Here is a 13,306-nt window from a genome sequence, read left to right as displayed (position 1 = left end):
GTAGTCAGTGTCAGTAGGTAAACATAGGTAGTGGGCTGTGTATTATGTATTTGCCCGTAGTCAGTGTAAGTAGGTAAACATAGGTAGTGGGCTGTGTATTATGTATTTGCCAGTAGTCAGTGTAAGTAGGTAAACATAGGTAGTGGGCTGTATTACGTATTTGCCTGTAGTCAGTGTAAGTAGGTAAACATAGGTAGTGGGCTGTGTAGTACGTATTTGCCTGTAGTCAGTGTAAGTAGGTAAACATAGGTAGTGAGCTGTGTATTACGTATTTGCCAGTAGTCAGTGTCAGTAGGTAAACATAGGTAGTGAGCTGTGTATTAAGTATTTGCCTGTAGTCAGTGTAAGTAGGTAAACATAGGTAGTGAGCTGTGTATTACGTATTTGCCAGTAGTCAGTGTCAGTAGGTAAACATAGGTAGTGAGCTGTGTATTAAGTATTTGCCTGTAGTCAGTGTCAGTAGGTAAACATAGGTAGTGAGCTGTGTATTAAGTATTTGCCTGTAATCAGTGTAAGTAGGTAAACATAGGTAGTAAGCTGTGTATTACGTATTTGCCTGTAATCAGTGTAAGTAGGTAAACATAGGTAGTGAGCTGTGTATTAAGTATTTGCCTGTAGTCAGTGTAAGTAGGTAAACATAGGTAGTAAGCTGTGTATTATGTATTTGCCTGTAGTCAGTGTCAGTAGGTAAACATAGGTAGTGAGCTGTGTATTACATATTTGCCTGTAGTCAGTGTCAGTAGGTAAACATAGGTAGTGAGCTGTGTATTACATATTTGCCTGTAGTCAGTGTCAGTAGGTAAATCATAGGTAGCAGCCTATGTATTATATGTTTGAAAAATCATCTGGCTTCTTAAATTGTAGAAATATTTCATTTTGAAAGTACTCCTGTAAACATGTCAGTTCACATACATGTTGTACTTACAGGGCTACATCTACCAAGATGTGATGCCGGTATATTGGTCTCCTTCATCAAGGTAAAATAAAGTTACATATATAAATGCATTTTCTTTTTTATGCTATTTAGTTTATTAACAGATAAATAAAATTCAGTTTTCATTGTGACTTTGGATTCAATAACTTAAACGAAATGAAATTTACACTTAATAAACAATTTTCATACTTTGCAATGTGGAATTTATAATGAAATTATTGTCATGACATTCTTGTACCTCTAAGGTCACTGAATTTAAATTGCTTGCCTTCAGCATGACTTCTAGAAATTAATGCTACTTTGATGTGAACAAGAACCATAAAAACTGGTGTAAAGTAAGACTACATATGTTAAAAAATTTTTAGGCCTGTATTTTAATACTGAGTCTGAAGTATTTTTGTTTGCCATTACTTTATTTATGATAAACTTGTCAAGATGATGTTGATGTTAATCAGAGCCTTTTATAACTGTATATGATCTAAATTTGACTTGTAAATCTGTTCTTACATTCCAAAATAGTGAATTGAAAATATAGCATTAAAAGTATCCTACATGCCTGTCTGTGTAGGACAGGATTTTCCCAAACCCAGCGACAGCAGGGAATGAGAAATTGAGTATTAATGAGGTCTCGTATCCATGCTGTCCTGTAGGTTAAAAAAAACACCTGTCTTACATGCAGGCAGGCATGTTAAATCATTCTTCTTGCCTGTTGGACAACTTTCCCCACTAAGTAGGGGAGACTTTATACTCCAAATTTCATACTTAGGAAATTGAAGAATATAGGTGCTGATCAAATGTTTCATATTCCAGAACAGCTTTAGCAGAATCAGAGTTGGAGTATAAGGCAGACCATGTGAGCACCTCAATCTTTGTTAAATTCCCAATTACAAAGAAATCTAGTCATTTACAGAATTTAGTAGGTAAGTCTGTGTTTTTAGATTATTTTTTTGCTTTGAAGTCTTTTAGATTCTCTTAGTTGTGTACCGTCTGTATTGTGTAGTTCTTCTCAAAATTTAAGTTTTTCATACCATTGCTCTAGAAAGGATGGATAAATACAATGACATTGTCCTACCACATAGAAAAAGTGTGCCTGATATCTTTATACCATATCTTCATTATATTAAATATATCCGTGTTATTATAAAAGCCATAATATACATTTAGTCAAATATCATTTTCAAAGAATTTTATAAGAGTTTTATGAAGGCACCACCCAGTTACATTGTAGGTAGACATTGAGAGAAGATGAATGCCAATCTGGAGGTCAAAAGTTTGATTTCCTGCTGAAGCAAAAGGTTCGCTGTGATGATTGTACAGTTCTTGTCTACAATCATTCATACTATAACTCCTTGTCATGCAGGAAAATTGTTAGTTATTTCTAGTGACAGATTAGTTTTTTATATAAAATCCAAACAGCATATGGTACATAGCAGCACACTGTAAAATCGTGGGCATGAAATTTTGTGGTTTTGGTTAACATGGCAATTTGTGGAGATATGAATTTGTGGATTTTAACTTTTGAACATAAACTAAATGGGAATTTTACTTGTTTGTTAGAATTAAATTTCGTGGATTGACTTAACCACGAAATCCACAAAAATTAGTCTCCCAAGAATATTAATGATTTCACAGTATGTATTACTGAAATTTTGTTTAGAAATTGATGTAAATTGCAACATAACAATGAACTATGTTATGATTATAAACTTCTTTTTTTTTTAGCTCACCAGAGCACAAAGTGCTCAAGGTGAGCTATTGTGTCTGGTCACTGTCTGGCGTCCGTCAGCGTCAGTCGTCCGTTGTCAGTTGTGCGTCGTGCGTCAACATTTGCCTTGTGAACACTCTTAGAGGCCACATTTATGACCAGTCTTTATGAAACTTGGTCAGAATGTTAGTCTTAATGATCTCTAGGTCAAATTCGAAACTGGGTCATGTTGGATCAAAAACTAGGTCAGTAGATCAGATCAAAGGAAAAGCTTGTGAACACTCTAGAGACCACATTTGTGACCCAATCTTTATGAAACTTGGTCAGAATGTTAGTCTTGATGATCTCTAGGTCAAATTTGAAACTGGGTCATGTTGGTTCAAAAACTAGGTCAGTAAGTCAGATCAAAGGAAAAGCTTGTGAACACTCTAGAGACCACATTTTTGACCCAATCTTTATGAAACTTGGTCAGAATGTTTGTCTTGATGATCTCTAGGTCAAGTTTGAAACTGGGTCATGTGGGGTCAAAAATTAGGTCAGTAGGTCAGATCAAACGAAAAGCTTGTGAACATTTTATAGACCACATTTTTTACCCAATCTTTTTGTAACTTGGTCAGAATGTTAGTCTTGATGATCTCTAGGTCAAGTTTCAAACTGGGTCATGTTGGATTAAAAACTAGGTCACCTGGTCAAATCAAAGGAAAAGCTTGTGAACACTCTAGAGGCCACAGTTGTGACCCAATATTTATGAAACTTAGTCAGAAAGTTTGGCTTGATGATTTCTAGGTCAAGTTTGAATCTGGGTCATGTGGGGTCAAAAACTAGGTCATCTGGTCAGATCAAAGGAAAAGCTTGTGAACACTTTAGAGGCCACATTTGTGACTCATTCTTTATGAAACTGGGTCAGAATGTTTGTCTTAATCGTTTCTAGGTCAAGTTTGAATCTGGGTCATGTAGGGTCAAAAACTAGGTCACTAGGCCAGATGAAAGGAAAATTTTTCCAACACTCTAGAGACCACAATTTAAGTTTGAAACTCATGAGAATTAGTCAGAATGTTTTTTTTTGATAATCTATAGGTCAAGTTCGAGTCTGGGTCATGTGGGGTCAAAAACTAGGTCAACGGTCAAATCAAAGGAAAAGCTTGTGAACACTCTAGAGGCTATAGTTGTAACCAAATCTTTATGAAATTTAGTCAGAATGTTTTTCTTGATGATCTTTAGGTCAAGTTCAACTCTTGGTCATGTGGGGTCAAAAACTAGGTCAGTAGGCCAGATCAACTCTGGTGAGCGATATATAGGGCCATCTTATCCCTCTTGTTTTAAATAAGATTACATTATACTTTCAGAAAATACACATACATTACATGCTGTGATATGGACAACTACACCCTGGACCATACCTGCCAATCAAGCTGTATGTTATGGTGAGGATATCAAGTATGTATAGTAACACCATGTGCTTGAGCATAAATTGTTCAAGCACCAGGGCTGCCGTAAGCCTTAGGAACTTGATATTCAGAAAATAAAATAGAATCATGTATCTTTGGAACAATGACCTGTGTGTAAAAAATAGAGGGGTCATTTTTCGGATTATATATGGTTCTGTTTTTATTTTCAAATTATTGTAAAGTTCCTGTGCTCCAGCAAGGCATGTAGGCCTTGTGTGTTTTTTCATATATCTTCAGTGTTTGAATCACTTGAAGCCCTGGGTAACTTGAGCGTATTGCTTATCCTCTGGAAACTCCATTTCATTGTTTTACAAAATACATTTGGGTATTACAAAAATAAAAAGGTCAACATTGTGACAAGTGAGAGGCAAGATGATCTGGCATAGATAATTTCAATTATATTCGGTATACAGGTAGTCCTCACTGGAAGAAAAGGCACCCATCTGTACCCAAATCCTGCATCTACCCATGTTTAGAAATTTTGTAATAATAATTAGCTGGGTTTTTTTGGAACTGAAGTTGAAACTGATATAATGTGCCCCTCCAAAAATTTCTTCAGGTGTAGCACATAGATTTGCCATTGGCCATATGTTTGTCTAGACATGCATCATACATATGTCTCAGAATTGATCTGGAATTGTTACCTCAAAAGATTGTTTATCAGCATATGAATTTGTGCATCTGGGGTTTTGTTTGGGATTTCACTCTTCAAGCCCAGAGTTATTGCTCTTGATATATCAAAAAATATGCATCAAGAGCCCACAAGTATTCAACCTACAGTCATGGAAGTTTAGTTTTGTTGGGACATTATTTGCCACAAACACCCTCCCCACACTGCATGAACAGCTTGGTGGAACATTTTCATGTCAGAAGTACCCATTTACTTCTATGGATCTCTCTCAAGCTTATTCAAATGGTTCAGCTTGACCCCTTTAGCGACCCAAAGAGCTATAATTTCAAAAACCTTTAAACAATATCTTCTCATAAAGAGCTTTCTCATGTTTTTTTTCCAAATGGTTCAACTTGGCCATATTTAGTGGCCACCTAAGCTAAAAATAGAAATACCTTTAAACAACTTCTTATAACCACTTGTTTAATTTGTACCAAATTTGGCCTGTAGCATCCTCAGATAGACTTTTTTTTTCAGTTTGATCCAAAGTCTCCACTTGACTGCAGGTATGGGCCACCAGAGCTAAAGATAGGAATTTTACAAACAACTTCTTCTCTTGAACAGCTTGATGGATCTTAATCAGACTTTATCTGTAGCACCCTTTATTGGACCACTCTCATGTTTGTTCAACTTACAATGAATGACTATATTTTGGGGCCGTCACATGAAACATAAAAACACATAAAATAATTTTTAATGGACGACTTAATTAGTGTCCACCAAAGGTTTTCTACAGGTGAAAAACTTTAGCCTATTTGGGTGTCTTGTCCAAGTAATTACTTAAATGTTCAGTAACAATATATGTTATTTGGTTATGATGCTACTAAATGACATATGATAATAACATATACATGTAGCAAGTTAAAAAGCTCCAAGAGTCCAAACTTCAGCAGTAATTTTCCTTGCAAGATTTGCTATTGAAGTTAAAAATATTTTGCGCAATGATTTGTTGTTTAAAAACAGAATTGACACATTCAGTTAGCAAATGCTTTTATGTCTGCTTTGGGCATTGGATAAAAACTGACATTTATAAAACTCACTTCATGAAAGAAATACTCAGACTTTAAAATGAGATAGAAACTGTATTTTCTCACTGTGTAGGAAGATATTAGACCTTGTGCGATAAAGTATTGCTCATCATTAGATGTCTTTATTTTAACATTTTAATGATGAATTTTGTTATTTATTCATATTTGAAAGCTTTTCAAATTTTTGCTTATTTTGCAGCTATTTTCTGATGGAAGATGAAATGTCTAGAGATGTATATATGTGTGAAGAGAGTTTTACAGAAAAACTGACCAACATTGTTGGAAAGCCATTGATATGTATTGGCACAATTTTAGGTACTTTCTCAGCATACATTTGTTTACTCTCCAGTGATTTTTATGCCTCAGGGTATATAGCGATTGAACTGTCCATTTATCTGTTTTTAGCTCACCTGAGCAATGCTCAGGTGAGTTTTTCTGATCGCTCGATGTCCGGCGTCCAGCGTCCATCGTCTGTCGTCTGTCTGTCAACATTTAGCTTGTGTATGCGATAGAGGCTGTATTTTTCAATTAATCTTCATGAATATTGGTCAGAATGATAACCTTGATGAAATCTAGGCCGAGTTCGAAAATGGGTCATCTCGTTTCAAAAACTAGGTCACTAGGTCAAATCAAAGAAAAACCTTGCGTATGCGATAGAGGCTGTATTTTTCAATTAATCTTCATGAATATTCGTCAGAATGATAACCTTGATGAAATCTAGGCCGAGTTCGAAAATGGGTCATCTCGGGTCAAAAACTAGGTCACTAGGTCAAATCAAGGAAAAACCTTGTGTATGCGATAGAGGCTGTATTTTTCAATTGATCTTCATGAATATTGGTCAGAATGATTGCCTTGATGAAATCTAGGCCAAGTTCGAAAATGGGTCATCTCGGGTCAAAAACTAGGTCACTAAGTCAAATCAAAGAAAAACCTTGTGTATGCGATAGAGGCTGTATTTTTCAATTGATCTTCATGAATACTGGTCAGAATGATAACCTTGATGAAATCTAAGCCGAGTTCGAAAATGGGTCATCTCGGGTCAAAAACTAGGTCACTAGGTCAAATCAAAGAAAAACCTTGTGTATGCGATAGAGGCTGTATTTTTCAATTATTCTTCATGAGTATTGGTCAGAATGATAACCTTGATGAAATCTAGGCCGAGTTCGAAAATGGATCATCTCAGGTCAAAAACTAGGTCACTAGGTCAAATCAAAGAAAAACCTTGTGTATGCGATAGAGGCTGTATTTTTCAATTGATCTTCATGAATATTGGTCAGAATGATTACCTTGATGAAATCTAGGCCGAGTTCGAAAATGGGTCATCTGGGGTCAAAAACTAGGTCACTAGATCAAATCAAAGAAAAACCTTGCGTATGCGATAGAGGCTGTATTTTTCAATTGATCTTCATGAATTTTGGTCATAATGATTACCTTGATGAAATTTAGACCAAGTTCGTAAATGGGTCATATGGGGTCAAAAACTAGGTCACTAGGTCAAATCAAAGAAAAACCTTGTGTATGCGATAGAGGCTGTATTTTTCAACTGATCTTCATGAAATTTAGCCAGAATGATTACCTTGATAAAATCTAGGCCGAGTTCGAAAATGGGTTATCTAGGGTCAAAAACTAGGTCATATCTAAGAAAATGCTTGTTTTATCACAAGAGACCAATTTTTGGGTTCAATCTTAATGAAAATTGGTCAGAATATTTGTTTCCATGAAATCACAAGGTCAAACATGTTTTACACTGTTATGGTGTGTTTCTTAGGTGAGCGACCTAAGGCCCTCTTGTTATTTGTTCTCCGTCTGTATAAACCAGATTGCCTACAGCCCACATAAATGACCAAATTGAGTTCATACTCTCATTCAACAATTCTTGTGGCAAGACCTACAAACTGGATAGTGTATAAATGACCTTGACCCTCATGTGACCTTCACCTTCGAACTTAAAATTTTAATAAACCACTTTTTTGGTCCTACAGCCCACATACATGACCCAATTTAGTTCATACTCACACTCAGCAAGCATTGTTGTAAGACCTACCAACTGACCTATATATAGATGACCTTGACCATATGATCTTCACCTTTAAACTTAAATCCTCTAAAAACAACATCTTTAGTCATACACCCGGGGACATGATTTTGCGTTTTTAAAAGGCAATTCCTTGTTATGTCTCCCACCACACAGTGGTGTGGGAGACATATTGATTTACTCCTGTCTGTGTGTGTGTCTGTTAGTCTGTTTATCTTGTCCACACTCTAAGTCGAACATTTCTCATCCAATCTTCATCAAACTTAAACAAAATGTGTTTGCCAATAAGTCCTCGTCCAAGTTCGATAACTAGCCCAAATCGACCCAGGCACTTCGGAATTGTGGCCCTTGAAACTTGATAATCAAAGCACTGAAAGTCTGATAAAGCAGTCGAGTGGTATCAAAGCACTGAAAGTTTGATTGGGCAGTTGAGTGATAATCAAAGCACTGAAAGTCTGATAAGGCAGTTGAGTGGTAATCAAAGCACTGAAAGTCTGATAAGGCAGTTGAGTGATAATCAAAGCACTGAAAGTCTGATAAGGCAGTTGAGTGGTAATCAAAGCACTGAAAGTCTGATAAGGCAGTTGAGTGATAATCAAAGCACTACAAGTCTGATAAGGCAGTTGAGTGATAATCAAAGTACTGAAAGTCTGATAAGGCAGTTGAGGTCTTGGTGCATGGTTGACTCATATCCTACTATTCAGGTGATTAGGCAGTTGTGGGAGACATGCACTTTTCTCAAAAGCAGCTCAAGTTCTGTTTTATTTTTCAATTTCTACATTGTTTATAAAGTAAGTTACAAGAATATTTCAGATTGTTTATTTGAATATACTTCACATCTTTCAGAATATTTATTTCAAGATTCCTCATAAAAGGACTGTAACATATACTAGTTTAAAATTGTTTTAATCAATTTTAGTGTGATTTGCATAAATGATTGTTTTTCCCAACATTGAGTAATTTCTTAAATTCTTTAAGGAACAAACCTCAAAGGTATAAAATACAGGCATCCCTTGACCAATGAGGAGCTTCCATTTCTCCCAGGAAGTCATGTGACATCAGATAAAGGCACTGGATTAGTTCATACTGCTCCAGCACATGGCCATGATGACTTTCAACTAGCCAAAAAACTTGGAATACAAATAGTTAGTATCCCTATATATCATTTTAGATAAATAAGTTAAGGCTTTGTTTTTATATTTTTATTGCTCTACCTGTAAAAGGCATTTTGAATACGGAGTTGTGTTGTGTTATGTTGCTTGTCAGTTCCATTCTGTTGTGCATCATCAGAGGATAACTAGGGCACAATTTGTAGTCAGTGTAATGTAATCAGTTTTCTGTTCCTTGTATATATTGTGATTTTTCAAATCTCTTGACCAGCATTAATACTGTGTATGATTTCTTTAAGATAAAGCTCTAGCATATGGAAGTCCTCTTGCTTGATAACAGAAGTTTAATACGCTCGAAGGGACGTATTATGTTAAGGTCCCGGTTTCCGTCTGTCCGTTAGCAATTTCGTGTCCGCTCTGTAACTCTTGAACCCCTTGAAGGATTTCAAAGAAACTTGACACAAATGTTCACCACACTGAGACGATGTGCAGAGCGCATGTTTTGGATGTCTCATTTCAAGGTCAAGGTCACACTTAGGGGTCAAAGGTCATATGAGTGTGTTTCGTGTCCGCTCTGTAACTCTTGACCTGCTTGAAGGATTTCAAAGAAACTTGACACAAATGTTCACCACACTGAGACAACTTGCAGAGTGCTTGTTTCGGATGACTAGCTTCAAGTTCAAGGTCACAGGAGTGAAAGGTCATATATGACTTTGCTGTGTCTGCTCTGTAACTCTTGAACTGCCTGAAGGATATCAAAAAAACTTGGCACAAATGTTCACCACACTGAGGTGACGTGCAGAGCGCATGTTTTGGATGACTCACTTCAAGGTCAAGGTCAAGGTCACACTTAGGGGCCAAAGGTGATATATGACTTTGCTTTGTGTATATTGCTATGCATTGCAGTGTTCTTGTTTTTATTTGGCAGATCCCTTTTTTTTTCTCTTACAATAAATTTTTTTTTGAATTACTTCCCTTTTTTGTCACTATAAATAGCTTATTTTGAAATTTTTTTATTATTGGCATAGGGAAAAACCGAGACCGCTTTTCTGTGGTACAACATGGATGGTACATCCAATTTTTAGATGTATTTTGACATAACTTTACCTGGTAAGAATTTTTTTGTGGACTTTGAAATATTTTTTGGGGGAATTTCTTCTTTTTGTTGTTCCTGTCCTTTGGGCTTCAACAGTCAATTCTTTGAATTTTGCTCCCATCCTCTGACGTAACCCTTTGGGCGTATATTCCCCCGCTTGGCAGCGCTCTTGTTTTATTCTACTTCTGTGTGACTTAAATAATGCCTAAGAGGTGATTTTTTTCAAGGCACACCAACACAGTTTAAGTTTTTGGCAATAAGTTGTATATGGTGGGGAAAGACCGTAGATGTCCCTCCTGATACTGTTGCACCAGAATAGAACCACCAACCTTGCAAAAGCCAGCTGGCTAGCTTATTCACATGAAACAGATTTTGTATCTCTTGCAGGGTTTTGAAAACACATAAGTGATTTGAGCCGTGCCATGAGAAAACCAACATAGTGCATTTGCAACCAGAATGGATCCAGACCAGCCTTCACATCCGCTCAGTCTGGTCAGTTTCCATGCTGTTTGCATTTAAAGCCTATCGCAATTAGGGAAACATGCAGAATCACAGGCTGGTCTGGATCCATGCTGGTCGCAAATGCACTATGTTGATTTTCTCATAGCGCAGCTCATTTGAAGTCTTGAGACCTTCATCACTTGCCCGAAGAGGCTCAACTGAGGTCTTACACATTAGTTTAAGTGGAATTTAACCCTACAGACTCAACTGCTGGTGTAATTAAAACACACAAATGTGTGCTAAATTATTACATGTGTTTTTTTCTTCCATTCTTTCAGAGAAATGTACTAGATGACGACTGTCGTTACACTGGGGATATAGGACCACAGTTACATGGAAAGGCAGTTGGTCATGATGCTGAGCAGGCAGGTAGGGGTCTCTGTTTGGTTGTTGCATAAAACTGGATTGAATGGCTCATCTGCATTATATGGACTAGACTGATGCCTCTAAACATTTTTTTTTGCATTGTTGTAAAGATGTAATAAAAGGCTGTAGATTGGAATAAATAATTTTATAACTAACTAAATGAATTAATTACTGCTAGATGGCAAGATTTTTTATTGCACATTTTGTCACAAATTTTCTTGACTTGTCAGATTAACTAGCATATAAAACAAGGTTTTGTTAAACAGATTGACTTAATATTTCTGTTTCCTTCAGTAGATGTATTGAAGTTGTAAATGATGAACATACTATGGATCTGTTTCTGATCATCAGCAAATACCTACACGTATATCTCCCTTAAATGGGTCTAGATCAGTGCAATAACAGGATAAAATGTCATGTATACAGAAATATTTGTACAGTATCAAAAACTTGACACACAAGTCATAATTATAACAATGTTGACAATAATCTCTAGACTCAAGTGCACTCTGTATCGGTATAATGTCAAGATGAAGTTCTAGTAAATCCTGCTTTTATCTAAGATTTTGTAACTGATGTATTCTTAAAAACAACTATTCTAGGAAACTAGTCTGTAAGTATCATTTCGAGTATGTTATATTATTTCAGTGCTAGATTTACTGGGAACAAGTGTGATACATAAAGAAGATTTTGTTCATAGTTACCCCTATGACTGGCGGACTAAAAAGCCGGTGATTATACGTACCAGTAGACAGTGGTTTATAGATACACAAGCTTTAAAGTCTAGAGCTCTGGTATGTGGAATTTACTTACAGATATCATACACCTGTTATGTCTTGCTTAAAATAGATGATAATAAATGGAGATGTGATACAAGCTGAGAACATTGATTGTTGCAAGTTCTGCTTTAAGAATTGTTTGAACAAAGTGATGTTGTATACATGTAACACTTCAAGGAATGTTTGAATGAAGAATGGTGTAAACCTGTTACACTGTTAGGAATATTTAAATGGAGTAGTGTTGTATACGTGTTACACTTGAAGGAATGTTTGAATAAACTAGTGGTGTATACATATTTTACACTTAAAGAATGTTTGAATGAAGAAACAGTATAGACATGTTAATCTTTCAGGAATGTTTGAATGAAGTAACAGTATCATAGTGATAGTAGCTCTATCCCAGGGTTTACTTTAGTATGACATGTTACACTTTCAGGAATGTTTGAGTGAAGTAACAGTATATACATGTTATACTTTCAGGAATGTTTGGATGAAGTAACAGTGTATCCCAACAACCTACAGCATGGTATGGAACAACAGCTGGACTCAAGAACATACTGGTGTATCTCTAGACAGAGGGTGTGGGGACTTCCAATACCAGTCTTCTATCACAAACAGACTGAGAAACCTCTTATTAACAGGTACTCCAGTGCTAAAATAAATACAGTAAAACATTGGTCACTTGCGGATGCAAAGCAATGAGCAAAATGCTTGAGTATTTGAGAGTTTTGAACAATGCAAACTTAGAAATTCTAAAGCCAGGGACCTCATGAGATGCCGGAGTAAGACCTTGTGCCTGAATCACCAATGCTGGAGTAAGCAGTGTCTCACTATAACCTAAAAATAACCATATGATACATACCATGTGGACAAGGTGATTCAAAATGGCATACTTTTAAACATTTAATGCTTTGAACTGTAAAGCTTGAAAGTTCTTTATGCTGGGTGGATTTCTGGATATAGATACATGGGTTTGGGATTTATGTTTTTCAGAATTGAAACCTTTTCTGAAGAGGCTGTTTATTTATCCTTTTTTTTGATGCTATATAGAGTGTATAATAATTATTGATAAACATGAAGGTTTAACTTCATACTTGCTGATCTTATAATTATAAGTAATAGTGCATAAAAACAGTATTGAATCAGCAGCATTTACTGTTTTCAGAGTGACAGTGGAGCACATTAAAGAGCTGGTAGGTAAACATGGGTCAGACTGTTGGTGGTCGTTGTCAGATGAGGAACTACTTCCTTCACAACTACTGCAACAAGTGAGTAATAATACATTATGATATAAGACTCATTTGATAGTAATTATTGTCAGATGAGGTACTACTTCCTTCACAATTACTGCAACAAGTGAGTAATGATACATTATGATGAAAGACTTACTTGATAGTAATTGTCAGATGAACAGATGAAGGACTACTTCCTTTACAACTACTGCAACAAGTTGGCCTGGGAATCCAGTCTGACTATTTTTTTTCTGCAAATTGACAACCTGGTGAAACCTTAGCACCACCTGTTTTTTGCACTGGAAATATACTGTTGATAAAGAATGATAACTTCAGAAATCAATAGTCTATCACTAAAAATGGAATTCTCAAAGAAAACACGAATAAGGATTGTCTACTTACA

General features: G+C 36.0%; 1 protein-coding gene across 1 annotated transcript in view; it reads left to right on the top strand.

The window, feature by feature from the left end:
• LOC123563920 (isoleucine--tRNA ligase, mitochondrial-like) overlaps positions 1-13,306 on the top strand; it is a 37,673-nt gene that overhangs the window by 6,329 nt on the left and 18,038 nt on the right. Inside the window, exons 5-13 of the mRNA XM_053518922.1 lie at positions 928-977; positions 1,745-1,854; positions 3,986-4,076; positions 5,985-6,100; positions 8,799-8,965; positions 10,805-10,895; positions 11,541-11,686; positions 12,152-12,312; positions 12,837-12,939. Coding sequence (XP_053374897.1) covers positions 928-977; positions 1,745-1,854; positions 3,986-4,076; positions 5,985-6,100; positions 8,799-8,965; positions 10,805-10,895; positions 11,541-11,686; positions 12,152-12,312; positions 12,837-12,939 — 1,035 coding nt within the window. The remainder of the gene's footprint in view (positions 1-927; positions 978-1,744; positions 1,855-3,985; positions 4,077-5,984; positions 6,101-8,798; positions 8,966-10,804; positions 10,896-11,540; positions 11,687-12,151; positions 12,313-12,836; positions 12,940-13,306) is intronic.

The sequence above is a fragment of the Mercenaria mercenaria genome, chromosome 1 (genome assembly GCF_021730395.1).
Source record: "Mercenaria mercenaria strain notata chromosome 1, MADL_Memer_1, whole genome shotgun sequence".
NCBI lineage: Eukaryota > Metazoa > Mollusca > Bivalvia > Venerida > Veneridae > Mercenaria > Mercenaria mercenaria.
This window is presented reverse-complemented; position numbering and strand designations above follow the sequence as displayed.